At 40.8% G+C, this 16,259-nt stretch overlaps 1 protein-coding gene across 1 annotated transcript; it reads left to right on the forward strand.

The window, feature by feature from the left end:
• On the forward strand, nt 1-11,489 carry LOC148365752 (chondroitin sulfate N-acetylgalactosaminyltransferase 1-like). The gene is made up of 10 exons (XM_088336178.1): nt 1-136; nt 1,992-2,444; nt 3,691-3,791; nt 4,394-4,572; nt 6,694-6,910; nt 8,038-8,139; nt 8,232-8,413; nt 9,593-9,687; nt 10,269-10,350; nt 11,180-11,489. Exons 2-10 carry the CDS (start codon nt 2,082-2,084, stop codon nt 11,467-11,469), a joined length of 1,611 nt encoding a protein of 536 aa, XP_088192304.1. The 5' UTR covers nt 1-136; nt 1,992-2,081; the 3' UTR covers nt 11,470-11,489.
• The last annotated feature ends 4,770 nt before the right edge of the window (nt 11,490-16,259 follow it).

A 16,259-nucleotide genomic window follows, 5' to 3' on the forward strand; every position in this document is an offset into this window, starting at 1 on the left:
GTGGCGATGAGAGGAGAGGTTGATGCACGCATGAGCTTATTTTGCTCCTTAAGGGTCACGTCAAGCTTCATGTTGTGCACCTTCAAAATTCTCACAACTCATTCTACGTTAGGAAAAACAGGATGTGATCACTTGGGTGAGTACAACTCGTATTGTTTTGGATAAGAGAATGCTTGTTGTCAGCTTTGTTTTTTTAATTAAACGATTATGTGCAGAGAATTAAAAAACAAACAAACACACAACACCTTTTATTAAGCTATTGAGATTTTGAAATTATGTTTATTGCTAAATCTCTCCCTAAGGTGAAAGAAAGAACACCATGCATGCCTCTGTAATAACAAAACAGTCCTTTCTGGACAGACAAGCTCACATTCACTAACTGGGAGTAGGCCACACATTAGTGGATGTGGAAACATAGGCAGCTCTTTCATGGGATCAGCCTCTACCTGTGCTATAATGACGCGACTGTGCTGCGAATAAATTGACGATGGGAATGCTAGCACACACGTACACAGAGACAAGCTTGTTTCCATCACTTCAGCTTTGTGTGTTTAGAAAAGGTCAAGTTCACAATTTTAGCGTGCAGAAAAAGTTTACCATTGCTTCTCCATATTATTCTCTAAGACAACATTGCACTAAACATACTCGTACGTATGATACATGATTCATAAAAAACAAGTCTTAACTTCTGTTTTACATACCCTTGCAGAATTTGCATATTATATTTTAAATGAGATTGTGGTTCTAATACACAGTAAAATAACCAGTGTTTATAAAGCACTCTGTAGATGAGGACCATTTGTTTACTGAGGTAATGTACAAGTTTACTCTTTGAGTGTTAAATTAACACTATTAAGAGAACCTTAAAACCAACAGTTTTAAATGAACACTTGAACCCCCAGTGTGGAATATTTGACCTCTATATACGGGATTGTCTAATGCGAACAAAACCAGTGCCACACAGCACAGGCTAGAAGCAAATTGCCAGACAAACATGGTGGTGATAGTGATTCCACTTTGCAAAAGAAATATACATTTCTCAACCTATGATTTTTTTTAAGTAATAACAACATAGATATGTGTATTTTTTTACTTAATGCAAGTTTTTGTACCATTATGAGGCACTTAATATTATACAGTGTCCCTTTAAACGGTAAACTTTTACATTCTCTCAATAAACATACGCTCCTTGTATAAAGTGTTAAATTTACACAGGTTACTGTGTTGTGTACAAGGCATTTCGGGATGCAGGGAGTATATTATTATTAACTTATGTGTTATCTAAACCTCAGCAATAATGAAACTAATGAGCCTCTTTTTCTTCCCCTAGTCTTACCCCACCAGTAGCTCTGAGAATTTATATTTCAAAATGTTTCCCAGATTATATAAGGAAGTGAAACATTGTAATACTTTGCATCAGTTATACAATCAACAGTAAACATTAATGATTAGGGATCTTTGTCTGTAAATGTTTGAATTTTATTTTAAAATTTATGGACAAACTTTTTTTTAACTTAAAATAAAAAACAGTTTTAAGCGTAATGTTCACAACAAGCTGTAAACATAAATAAATAATTATTCTTGCAACTTTCAGAAAAAACTAAATTCAATGAAAATGAACAAAAAAGTCCAACTGTTAAAATAAACCAGCTAAGGCATTTAATGCCAAACATGATATTTTTTTGTTTTCCTATTGTTTTGTGAATTAATGTGTTATGCTTATAAAAGATCCCTTGTCATCCATGATTGTTATATGTAGTGTAGCTTACTAAAGTAGGCCGTATGATAAAGCATAATACTGGAAAGCTACAGTAAGCTAAAAATATTAAGTTTGCATCCTTTTACTGATCCGGCCCACCTGAAAACAAATACAGTACAGTCTGGATCCGGCCCTAAAGCACAAACTGTGTTTGACATCTCTGCTTTAAAACAAAAATATGAAATGAGTGATTATTTCCCAAATGTTTAATTGTTTTTTCTTATGATTTTAGGAGCTTCGGTCACCCACACAGAAGAATGCTGACAAGTCGTGTAAGGACAAAATCAAACGGGAGTTTTTTGTTATTCACATTGCCACGATCATGTTTAAACGATGGCTGCTGGTACTGCTGGCCCGGGTCAGTTCGGTGGGAGCCGGCCTCTGTTTTTGCGTTGCTCTGCTCTACCTGCTGGCCTGCAGACCCGTGTCCAGAGGACCCCGGCAAGACCACCCATGGTCATCCGGCACCACCAGCAAGGAAGGCTACATGGCAATGCTCCAAGAAAAGGAGGAATCCCACAAGCATTACATTGACAGCCTAGGCAAGCAGATAGCACAGCTAAAAGAGGCGCTCCAAGACCGGACTTTGCAGGTGAAGGAGTCGCTGGATAAAGCCAAAATGAAAGGGATTCTACCTCAGGGCCTGGAAAGTCTGCAAAAAGCTCCCTCACCGTTTGACTTGAAAGTAGGATTGCTGCAAACTACAGACCAACCCCTCAAAATAACACGTTTATTTTTCACACAACACTTATATTTCAAATTAGGTTTTCCTATTCTAATAAGTCCTGCCTTATATACCTTAGAAATCGACAAATTCACTTACTAACTGTTCATTCAGAGGTACACTTAACTAATGCTCATCAAAAATGTCAAAGACAGATTTTAAATAATGAGGTCAACTTATAGGATTCAACAAATGTATGGGCTATCGTTAATCTAAACAGGGTAAGATTGTAGAGTTTTACTTGAAGGGACAATTTGTATTTTTTAAAGGAGCTGTACGGAATTTTGAAGTTTTATATTTGCAATCGCCGTCTCCTGGCTTTACTCATTATTGCGACCGCTGTCAAAATACTTATGATGTGCGCTTTGCAAGTACGTGCATTTCTCAGAAACTCTCGAATAAACTCTTCTTTTTCCATCTTTCTTGGGGTTAGGGTTGGTGTTTGGACTTCACTTGAAAGAGGCATTTTCTTGCTTTTACCATTTTTATGCTACACCAACAATTAAAAACAAAAACACAAAATGTGGGGACGATCATGAAGTCGCTGCTACGAGTCCTTAAGAAAATAACCTCACATAAGGATGGGAAAAATAGAACAATAATGCTGCGATTTGGTCACTTTGAGGCTCCGTAGTTTGTATTAGTCCTTTTGATGTTTAACACTCTTTTTTGGTTGCACTACGCAATACAGTGACATCTAGTGGCCAGATAATACACACTGTCCCTTTAAGAACCCATATTAAACTGTTTTTATCCATCTCTTGAGGCCATCATTTTTGGAAAGCTGTTGAGTGAATATGCTATCACAAACGCTCTTCTGAAAACCATCACCAATCATCTCTTTGCTTTAGAAACCATGTGAATCTTTTTTTTGTTTTTTCTGTTTTTACTGAAATCTAAGAAGTTTTTGTCCTCATCCTTAGGGACCAACTTGTGGATTTTGCTAAGTATATGATCAAAATGTCAAAACTAAACAAATGATCGTCAAGTAACCAGTGTTTTGAAGATTGTCTGTTTACTACAGAAACTATACCAAGCAGTCTAACAATATAAGAAATATTTGACAGATTTACATAGTTCTCCATTTTAAATCAAACAATGTAAAAGTGGGATTTTCTTCCATTGAATAGTCTGTGGAGCAAAACGTTTGCGCAACCTAGTTCGACAAAGTGATCATGATTATGACTTGATAAATTTGTCATTCCAGGAGTTTTTTCGCTCACAGTTGAACCATGCTGAAGTCAACACTGGAGTGACGCTACCAAGCGAATATGCTGTGATTCCATTTGATACTTACACACTGAGGAGGCAAGAAACACACTTAGTTGCCTACAATGCTTACCTTATTCCTTTGATTCAAGTTGCTTTCAATGCTTTCGTGTTTCCTTTGAAGCTTTACAATGCTGGCAAGGACCCACTCAGGGTTCGAACAGAGGCACAGCGCAGAAACATAGATTAGTGTAGTCACAAAGGTGTTTTATTCAAACAGGGTTTAGTACATGGGAAGCCAGAGAGCGAAGAAACAATTGTGGTCCAAGATGCAGCCGAGCGGTTTCTATCCCAGTATATCCATTTAGCGAAAGCAACAGTCCAAGAGTTCGCCAGGTGATACCTGTGATCCGAAAAGGGCAAGCAAGGGTTGCGTACACTGCAACAACAAAATACTGAGAGTGTTTGGGACATGTCCATGAAGGCAACGATCTAGCACAGAGCCAAGGGGTCTGAGTGTTTAAACAGTGACAAGGGTGAGGCCTGATAGGGAAGGGAAATCAGGACAAGTACATACTTCAACTGTCTTAAGGACACTTCAAACAATGCACCCCATTTTAAAATAATATGATATATTAAATATATTATTATTAATTTAGCAGTTTATTGTCAACGTATGATAAGTGTCTGGGCCCCCTTAGGGTGTACCAGCTGGAGACGGGTCTGACCAGACACCCCGAAGAGAGACCGGTAAGGAAGGACCGCAGGGACGAGCTAATCGGCAGTGTGGAGACAGCTCTGCACATCCTCAACGAACCTCATCAACACACAGATGACAGCAGGAGGAAGCGCACCTTCTCCCCTTCGGACTTCGTCGAAGGTGAGTCGCCATGGAACTCTTCCGTATTCATAATACATTGGTACCTCTTCACACGAGCTTAAGTCGTTCTATGATCTTGCTCATAGCTTGAATTGCTTGTGTGACAAGCGAATTTTCCCGACTTGAAATTATAAAAAAACAATCCACTCCCGCCCTCCCAAAAACGATCACATTAACCCTATATAGCCTTAAAACACATCTTGTTGATCACTTAAAACACATTTTGATCGTAATTAAACATAAAAATGCAATAGTAAGATAAATAAGATGATATTTACTAAATAATGTGAGTTCATTATGAGCCTTTTCATGTTGAGGGAGTCGCCGTAACACAGAGCCGAGCTAAGCGGCTGCTTAGGGCGCCACAATCACTAGGGGGCCCCGAAGAGTGGTTAATTTATTTTGGTGCCAAAATGGTCCCCATTGTCACTTTGTGTGTTCACTCAATAATACTTCTACAGAAATACAAAAAATACTACACAATAACTCTGTCTTTATACCTTGGTCATGTCCCTCAAGAGGGGTGACCGACAACAAGACAAAACACATACAATAACAAAGAAAATTAAAAGAACAGGAAAAAAAAAAACACACACACAAACATTTTTGGATCATAGCCAACCCAAATGCCCAAACACCCAAGCAAGTTAGGCCACACGGCCCCCAAGTTGGTCATGCTTTCGTCCCTCCAGATGAAACGGGACACAAGAAAGCGGCCATGTCACTTGGGTCAGGGTGACACGACACACTCTGTTGTTCAACAGCAGGGCCCAACAGCTTTCACTGGTTTACCCCTGCCGCATCGTACAGGTGCACTGCCCATCCCTTAGAACGCGTCCAAACATCCCACTATCCTTTTACAACACCTCTTTCCTGTAGTACCCTCATAACACCATCCCTCCACTTCAATCGCGGCCTTCCTCTTGGTCTCCTTCCATTTACTTCTGCACACAATAACTACAAAACTAAATATTAAATACAGGGACCTCATATATTATTTTGCTTTCATTCTGACAATAAAAAAAATATTTAGAATTACTACAAAAATACTACAACAGTACTACTGTTTTATTAAAAAACTACTACAGCATTATTTACTCCAAACATGCTACAAAAAGACAACTACAGTAATATTACAAAAATACTAATGAAATATGACAAAAATACTACTATGCAAATAATGCAAACATTTTAAAAAAAATACAATCAAAATACTGCTGTAAAAATACATCAATTATACTTCTACTGAAATACGAAAAAAATATAAACACATAATACTATAATCTAAAAAACTACTGGATAAATGTTACTACAAAGATACCACTACAAGAGGTTTACAACATAAATACTGCAAACTACAACAATAGCAATACTACAAAAGTTATCCTATGGAAATATGAAAAAAAAAAAAAAAAAAAAAAAACCTACAGTAACACTGTACTATTAAAATACTACAGTTATAAAAACAAAAAAAATCTACATTCGAAATACAACAAAAGTACTACAGAAAAACTCTACTATAGAAATACTACACAAAAATTACTTCAGAAATGCTACAAAAGTAGTCCAAAAATAAAACTACAGTAACACTGCAAAAAAACTACAAAACTTCAATATTTAACAAATGAAGTGCTTAAAACATGGACCTAATGTACTATTTTGGTCTGTGAGTAAATAGTTGCCCTATTGTGTTTGAAGGTTTATGAGGAGCACTTGCTATCAATAATAAGAGGAGTAGTTGGTGGTGGTTTACAGGTACGAGACAGAGTGACTGTTGATATGTAAGCACATACTGTACACTTAAAATTAAAGTTACTGTAACACACAAATTGTACATCACAATGTTTTCTTTTATTTTCTTTCCTATAGTAGTTTGCTTGCGCTAATTGAACAAGCTGATGCTGGCAGTAGCAGTCAGGAACTGTGAGTGGTCTCGAGCATTCTTTTCAAGTAGCCTCTGGGACTGCTCATGAAATGGATTTGCCGTCGTATAGCGAGCAAGTTTTTTGTTGTAAATAGAACTCGTATACCGAAATCCTCATGGTAAAAAGTGCTCGTATAAAGCGGTACCACTGCAGATGTCACCAGCTGTACTGAAGAAGAATTTTGTTGAACTCATAGGGCTGTCCCGCACTGAGCGGGACAGGGGAACCTTGTATGAGATGACGTTCAAAGATGACGGCCCACGTGCGTACGCCAGGACGGTCCTTTTTAGACCTTTCGGCCCTTTAACAAAAGTGAAGTGCGAGCGAATGGACACGAGCAGCATGCTCATCAACATCATCGTGCCACTTTCCCAAAGGGCCGACACCTTCCGCCAATTTGTCCGGAACTTTCGGTAATGTCTGGGGGAGGGACTGTGTTGTCTTTGATCTCTTTCTGTATGGTCGTGTGCAGTGTTGGGCGCATTTTTGAAAAACATTGATTAGTTAAAGTTACTATTTACTTAATTTAAAATAAAATTCAGTTAATATCCCGCACCTAAATTATTGATACCAAAAAGTAGTCTGTCATTCTGAAAAGTAACAAGGTATCCATCTACTGTATTATCTGCTGCTTATCCAAGGTTGGGTTGCGAGGGCAGCAGCCCCAGCAAGGAGGGGCAGACCTCCCTTTCACCAACCATTTCGTCCAGCTCATCCGACAGGATCCGAATGTGTCCCGAGGCCATCTTAGAGACAAAGTGTTTCCAGCGTGTCCTGGGTCATTCCTGAGGCTTCCTGGCTAGTCCAAATTGTTCCTAGGTGTGAATGAGCGAGTGAGTTGTCTGTCTCTGTGTGCCTTGCGACTGGCTGGCCACCAGCTCGGGGTGTCCCTTGCCCACTGCCTGGAGATGGCTGGGATGGGCTCCGGCACTCTCCGGGAGCCTACTGAGGATAAGCAGTGCAGATAATGGATGGATGGAATTTACAACTAAAAAGGCCAAAATTCAGCACACTTTTACCGTAATATCTGCGCTCAAATTTGCCCCATTTATTGCCCGTTAGTTTGTTGCTCCTGTATAAGCCATGCCCCAACCCCACGCGGTGCCTCTTACTACTAGTGACACACAACCAAACACGTGCATCCGGGCTGATTTCAGTATTTTATTTTATAGTTGTTAATGTGACTCAGATGTATATGGTAGGGAGAATATCTCCCATAAGGAGAAATTCAGCTTCCTCACACTTTTTGCTTGAGAGAGACAGAAGAGAGTGCCGCCAAAACTGCATTCAGTTGTACTTTTTTGGTAAATATACTGTAAAATGCCTACACTTTAAAAGTTTGAGGGTTGCATGTGACAACGTGAGTGAGGCAGGAGTATTCAGCATTCATGATCTGCATTTAAGAATTGGCTAAATAATGCAGAACGCCCCATGTTGTAACAGCAGTAGAGTTACATAATTTTATTAATAACCCGTTCTATTGTAACGCAATAGTCCCAACACTGGTCATGTGTCTATGTCATTCTGATGTGTGTTGCAGAGAGGTGTGTATCCAACAAGATAATAGGGTCCATCTCACGGTGGTATACTTTGGGCGCGAGCAGATCGACCAGGTGAAAGCCGTGTTGGATCAGACAACCAAGTAGGTCGTGTGACGTTAGTTCCATCCACTGTCATAGATGCTAACTATCTAGCCATGTATATACAGTTAAACTACAAACCTTCCTCCACCAGGGAGACCCGCTTCAAGAGATTTACATTAATCCAGCTGAATGAGGAGTTTTCACGTGGACGGGGCTTAGAAGTGGGTGCAAGGGCCTGGAGACGAAGCCATAACGTCCTAATGTTTTTCTGCGATGTTGACATCCACTTCACGGCAGACTTCCTAACTTCTTGTCGCCTCAATGCAGAGCCAGGTGTGTGTTCTTTGTCCGAATTGGGGTTTTTTTGGGGTATTTTTTCCTTATTGTCACTGTTTCATTCAACCTCAATGTGGGAAGAAAATACAGAAACCATGGTCTTCTTAGGAGTTCCACATTAAGGCTCGAAAAGTAAATGTGTATTTTATATAGTAGAGGGGGGGGGGGACAAATCTAGTTATCTTTAAGTCCAGCACACATCTGGCGGCAACTGTGTGGAGAATTTGGTGTCCATGTCTTTGGCTGCATAACGTCGCTCTGCTCCCGCACACCTGAAGCCGTTTTCAACTACGTCGTTTTCAGTTCTCCAAGTTGCCTAGTTCATTTGTTTTCGGATCACGTGATTATTTGAAAGAGCGACTACCACAGAGTCGGATAGGGATTACAAATTTGAGCACATATTTACTACTGCGCTGAGAGAAAACGCAAATGTGGCTGCATCACATGAAATGTGAGCCCTGAACACACAGTGGAGAATAGTGGCAGATTGCAACACAGACGCGAGAAGTCATCTTTTTGTGTTGTTGTCATTGATGGTTGCCACAGTAATGGACCAAATTGCTTTCACTTGTCCTCATTCCTTGAGGGTTAAAGGAAACTCCAGCAACCCAAAAATGACTCAAATGATAAGTACAGAGAACTGTGGCGTTTTTTTATGGATAACGTGTCCTTCTATTCAACTAGGATGTTATGCATAAATTGAGGACTTTGCTTAAATTGTGGGTGAAACAGTTGTAATGTCGTGAGTAGCAGCAACCTTTGAATAAAAGAAAGCCAAACCTCCCGTTTTGCTCCTGTTATGGACTATAGAAATAATGTTTGCAAAATCATCAAGTAATTTATGCTCTAGAAGGGCGTCATAAATGTTATCAGACATCACCGCGGTGTTGTGCATTTTGAGCACATTATTTTTGGAAGATGGCAGCTCGCTGTTTTCTTCTGTCCATCGTACACTCGAGGAATTCGGCGACTGAGTGCCCAAATGATCAAACAAGTTTGATACTAGATGCTTTTAGCACCATAATGTTTTGTTCCAAAAGGTCCCCGTCCTCAGAGGTTTCTAGACTTTGATTGGATGTGATTTTTAAATGAGAGAGAGGAAAAAATGATTTATCCTCAACATTATCACCAACATTATAATAAACATTTGTTTTTAACATGTTTTTGTTCAACCAGGTAAAAAGGTGTACTACCCAGTCCTTTTCAGCCAATACAATCCATCTATCATCTACAGTAATTACACTCGTGTACCTTCTCTCGAGCAACAACTGGTGAGTAAAAAAAAAACAGATGATAAACAAATAATGTTATTATAAAATAAAGCCCACTTTGTTGTAGGTATCATATCCCAAAACACCCAACAATAATCGAGATCTACAATATCGTAATGAACCTATTTCAATTCTTATTTCACATTTTTGATTGACTTTATGGAACATGCTTAATTCAAACGTTTTTGAAAATCAACATATCGATTATAATATTGATAATTATAGTGATATACAAGTGACAGGTATAATAAATAATAAGGGAAATAATACAGAAAACATTAAAAAAAAATCTAATATGGTGAAAAAGTAAAGAGTAACTTGTACAAAAGTTGGACTATTCCTCTGTGTGTGTGTGTGTGTGTGTGTGTGTGTGTGTGTGTGTGTGTGTGTGTGTGTGTGTGTGTGTTTGTTTTTTTAAACAAATACTAATATACGAACCATCCCCACAATATAAAGTAATTGTGTGCTGTCACCTATTACAATTACAGCCTCAAATAACAAAAACGGTGGATGAAATATGAAGGTGGTTTGCTGTATATCCTTTAAATCTAGTTGTTTTTGTTTGTTTTGATTTACCTCAGGTAATAGCCCCCGACAAAGGTTTCTGGAGAGACTTTGGATTTGGGATGACATGCCAGTACAGGTCAGACTTCCTCAATATAGGTAATGACCCTATTTATGTAAAATAAATGAAGAAAAATGAATGATATGTTCAGTGACAATATGATGATTAAAAGGAAACAATTAGTTATTTCACATCTGTAACCTCAAGCAAGAAATGTGTTAAACCTAGGAGAGTTTTATTAGGAAATAAGCTTCATATGTTTGCTTGAAAGCAAAAATGAATTCAGTCCTTACGATGTGCTACTGACTTTGTCTTTAATGTCATAATTTGTCTTGTAAAGCAATGTTTCTCAACTGGTGGGACTAGGAAACGATCAATGCCGTCCCAAATTTGTAAATTTGTTTGAGAGTAACTGCTTCTCATTCTTTTGTGACTTTTTTAGTTTGATTTCCGTTTTCTGCCCATAAAAAAAAAAATATATATATATATATATATATATATATATATATATATATATATATATATATATATATATATGTGTGTGTGTGTGTGTGTGTGTGTGTGTGTGTGTGTGTGTGTGTGTGTGTGTGTGTGTGTGTAGCTGTATGTTCTCAATGCTGCTGTAGCGTTTGTAACTTGAATAAGTAATACATTGATAGTGTTTTTGCATTAAGAGTAATGGCATTTATAAGTTATATCAGGACCTTTGAGGACAGCCATAACGCTGATGTGGCCTTTGGTGAAAATGAGTTTGACATTCGTGATGTAAAGGAAGTTGACAGTTTAAACCACATTTTAATGCAGAATAATGGGACAAGCAGTAAAAGGAGAAATAATAGGAAGTACTAATGCAATCAAGAGGAAGTTTATGAAAGACTGCTGGGCTTGGGGATTTCCTGTTCACCAGCTTATGCACGTTCCTTGCAGGTGGTTTTGACCGCAGCATTAAAGGCTGGGGGCTGGAGGATGTGCACCTCTACAGGAAGTACCTGCACAGCAAACTGATGGTTGTACGAGCACCGTCACGTGGCCTTTTCCACTTGTGGCACGAGAAAACGTGCAGCGACAAGCTGCCATTGGACAAATTTCATATGTGCATGTGCACCAAGGCCATGAGCGAGGCCTCACACAGCCAGCTGGGCCAATTGCTCTTCAAAGCAGACATCCAAGCACACCTTAACAGGAGCAGAAAAGGTGCTTTGAATATCGGACAATGAACATATAATTGTAAACTGAAATAAAAGGAGATATTCTATTCATATTTTGTGTTATTGTTAGTTATGACGGTTCACGAAGCCCTTAGCCACCAGGGTCTTCCTATTGCTTAACTTGGGTAAGTACAGCCTTGCAGCGCCCCTCCTTGTCCAGGCCAGTCTCTGGGTAGGAGTTGAAACAGATAGTATAGTACAGTACTGGTTTCTATGGGTACCAGTGGCAGGATAAGCCTCCAGGTCTGACTCAAATAGAGCACCTTCATCATCTGTTTGTCATTGTTTTCAGAGTAAAGGGTTCCTTCTGCTGTTTATAGATGAGCTGGACCTTGCAGAGACTCCAACGAGTTTGTGCGCTGCAGCCCTCAAACCCTTTGGATATGCGTGAGGCGATTCTGATTCCAGATCCTAAATCACTGGGGGAAAAATATATTTTTTATGATAGAATAGAATAGAACAGAATAGAACACCATAGTCTTTGTCCATAGTATTAAAGACTTCAGCTGTTCCATAACTCTGCTGGCCGCATTATCACCAAAACCCCCTCTCGCCATCACATCGACCCCATCCTTCAGCAACTCCACTGGCTCCAACTCAACCATAGAATAGCCTACAAAATCCCACTTTACACCGACCATCCATAACCTTGCGCCTCCCTACTTCCCCGACTCTTTTCACATTGCCATGCCATCCCGCACCCTCAGCTCATGCTCCTCCCTCCATCTCACTGTACTAGTTATGTGGTGTCGTGTAATACACTCCCCTTCCTGCGGTGTCACTGTATACTTATGCGCAGCCTTGTACTTGTGCTAGAGAACTACCGAAGGAGAAGTTGAGTAAACACTCTATGACTGTACCGTCCGTGCCTGTCTCTGAATCCGACTGCAACCCGACTACATACACAACATATTGGCGACGAGGATGACTTGGATCGGAATTTCACAACCCCCTGCTTTGCTTGAAACCCCGGGTGAGCCTACGATGTTGTACTCCACGTGGATTCAGATGTTCGAAAATTACCTGCTAGCATTGACTGCTAACGAAATGCCGGACAAACGAAAGCGCGCACTACTGCTGCACTGTTTAGGCACAGAAGGGCAGAGAATTTTTCTTTCCCTTCCTGACACTGGCACTTCTTACAAATCCGCCTGTGATGCGCTAGAAATTTTCTTTGTACCGAAGATTAATGTCGTTGCTCAGCGTACCAAGTTCCGTCAGCGTGCTCAGAGACCGGGCGAGACCACTGCTCAGTTCATTGCCGCATTGAGGGAATTAATTGCTAACTGTGACTTTGGCACGTTTGCTGATGATATGATCAGGGATCAATTCATTGAGAAGATGTCCTCTTCGAGAATCAGAGAGCGCTTGCTGCTGGAAACGGACTTAAAGCTTGACAAAGCGATCGCTATTGCTACACAAGTCGAATCTGCTATTTCAGAAGCTAATGCTATTACTCATGTGCACGTGTCCGACACTCCTGTGAAGTTTGTGCAACAAAGAGATAAAAGGAATCAGAGCAGTACACATACACAGCGCTCGAGAGATAAAAGGAATCAACACAAAACCTGCTACCGTTGTGGATCCAACTCTCATCTAGCAAATGACCCCAAATGCCCTGCTAAAAATGCAAAATGCAACCAATGTGGAAAAATTGGACATTTTAGTAAAGTGTGCCGCAGCGCAATTCCTACTCGATCAGTAAGAGAAGTTACTGTCCCAGAACTTACTGTGTGTCATGTAGCCCCTACAGCTGCAGTCCCAAAGCGCCTTACGTGTACAGTTGCTCTCCATGCGAATGATGAACAGTCAATTACTACTGACCTGCTTGTGGACACTGGTTCAGCAGTTTCAATTCTGCCAGAGAGAATTTACAGACAGTCATTCATGCACTTGCCTCTCTCAAAGCCTACTGTGCGTCTGGTGACCTACATGAAGAAGCCAATTCCAGTGTTGGGCTGTCTTCAACTTACTGCTACATACTGCAACCAGAGTGCACATACTGACTTCTACATAGTTCCTGACGGTACTCCACTACTGGGAATGGACCTGTTCACTGCACTTCGCCTCCACATACAAGATGGGCAGATTACAACACCTGCTGCATCGGAGATGAGTCACTCTGTCAACACTACAAATGCTTTAGGCGTTGCTACAGGTTTTCTACACAAAGTTAAAGTGCGTGCAGACCTCCCTCCAGTCCAGCAAAATCTACACAGACTCCCATATGCCGTGCGTGACAAGGTGTCGGAGGAGCTGACGAAACTGGAAAATGATGGCATCATGGAGATGGTGGCTGCTGTGTCTCCTGATTTTGCTGCAGTCACTGCTGATGAGCTCTCCAGTGCATGTGAGGAATGTCCAGTGCTACAGAAGGTGCGACAGTACATGCAGAAGGGATGGCCTCGTACTGCAAAAGGCCTTGACCCCCTCATCGTGCCATACTTCCGTGTGCAAAATGAGCTTGCCTTGCAGAACAGTGTCATTGTGCGTGGCACTCATCGTGTTGTGATACCACAACAGCTACAGGAAAAAATGATCCAACTTGCTCATGCTACACACCAAGGGATAGTTCGCACAAAACAAAGACTGAGAGACTTGTACTGGTGGCCTGGAATGGATTCTCACGTTGAGCTCGCCATCAAATCATGCACCACCTGCTTGCAGCATGACAAAACCGCAACCACGCGTACTGCACCATTACAGCCTGTGCCTACCCCAACTGCTGCCTGGGAAAAAGTTGCTGTGGACATTGTTGGTCCTATTCACTCTGCGCCTGCTGATTGCCGCTTCGCCATCACCCTCATTGACTATTACAGCCGATGGCCTGAGATTGCCTTCTGCTCAAATGTTACTTCTGCCTCTGTTATGACTTTTCTTTCCATTGTGTTTAGCAGAGAAGGTAATCCACAGGAAATTGTTACTGACAATGGCCCTCAGTTCGTGTCGACCGAGTTTGAAGCATTCCTTAGTGACAGGAACATCACACACCGTCGCAGCTCTGTGTACTACCCCCAAGCCTACGGTGAAATTGAGCGTTTCAACAGAGTCTTCAAGGACTGTCTACAAACAGCCAACATCGAAGGTAAACCACTGAAAGCCTTCTTCACTGAGTTTTTACAGACTTACAGAGCCACACCACATGCTGTGACTTCAGTATCCCCCGCTGAACTGTTGCATGGTAGACCACTGAATACAAAGCTTCACATCACAGGTCTTCACTCCATGCGTCCCACTGCTGACAAAGGCAACATGCTACAAAACATACAAAACAAACAACGGAAGTCCAAACGATACACCGACAAACGTCGCGGTGCAAAATCACCCAGCTTCCAGATTGGCTCTGCGGTTCGCATCCGCAAACCTGGAATCATTGCGAAAGGACACTCAAGGTTCACCAAGCCACTGACAGTGGTAGCTCAAAAGGGTCCAGCCACTTATCTGCTGGCTGATGGAAAGGTGTGGAATGCTTTCCACCTTGCCCATTCTTCCACCTGTGCTGCTGTTTCAGCGCCACAGCCTCCTGATAATGATGCTTGCCTCCTGCCAAGCGACCAAGTTGCTGAGCCACCCGAAACTGAAACTGTGCCCTCAACACATCCCTCTCCTAGTGCACCGAGAATACGACATGCTCCTGCATGGCTTCAAGATTATGTGACTTAAAAAAAAAAAAAAAAAAAAAAAAAGACATGATGAAGGTTCGTTGTTAAAAAAATTGTCATGTTGTTTATGATGTGATCTTCATACAGTCTGCTTAAGTTTACAAGGTTTACACACTTTTGCTTACCGATATTGACAGTATAGTTCCTTACGTTATTGCTTACCTCTGATAAATATTTACCTCTAATCTGGTAATGAATATTGAAATGTATGTTTTCTACAAGCTCATACTTACCGAAGAGTTATTGCGTATTTTAGATTAATGCTACTGTTGTGTCCTATGCTAACAAAAAGGGAATATGTGGTGTCGTGTAATACACTCCCCTTCCTGCGGTGTCACTGTATACTTATGCGCAGCCTTGTACTTGTGCTAGAGAACTACCGAAGGAGAAGTTGAGTAAACACTCTATGACTGTACCGTCCGTGCCTGTCTCTGAATCCGACTGCAACCCGACTACATACACAACAAGTTAATGTAATTATATGCATTGAAAAACTCGAAATGCAATACAGCTAGCTCAGATGTTTCCTTTAAATTTGATAAAAATCTCATGAATGAAATAAATTCATGATAAAAGTTAGTCAAGTCAAGTCATTTTTATTTGTATAGCCCTAAATCACGAAGCGTCTCAAAGGGCTTCACAGATTATTACACTATATTATATATATAGTAGGTTATTCATATGCTATGGAGTAGAAGTGAGTTTCAAGCTTAGATTTAAACATTTCCACTGAGGTTGCAGATCGGATCTCAGGGGGAAGAGCATTCCACAGCACCGGTGCCCGGATGGAGAACGCTCTCAAACCAGCAGAACACTTCTTTGCTCTTGGGATCACCAGAAGACCGGCACTCTCAGATCGTAGGCTTCGGACCGGGACATAGGGGGAAATCAGATCTGAAAGATAAGAGGGAGCAAGTCCATGTATGATTTTGTATAATACTAAGTAAACCTTGAAATCACATCTAAGGCTAACTGGGAACCAATGCAGGTTAGCCAAAATCGGTGTTATGTGATCATACTTTTTTGTCCTAGTTTGTGCCTCGCTGAGGCATTTTGTACCAGCTGAAGAGACTTGATTCTAGACTTCGGGAGACCAGAGAGTAGTGCATTACAGTAATCGAGACGGGAGGTAACAAA

This window comes from Urocampus carinirostris, chromosome 5 (genome assembly GCF_059441175.1).
Source record: "Urocampus carinirostris isolate Australia breed hairy pipefish chromosome 5, RoL_Ucar_1.0, whole genome shotgun sequence".
Taxonomy (NCBI): Eukaryota; Metazoa; Chordata; class Actinopteri; order Syngnathiformes; family Syngnathidae; genus Urocampus; species Urocampus carinirostris.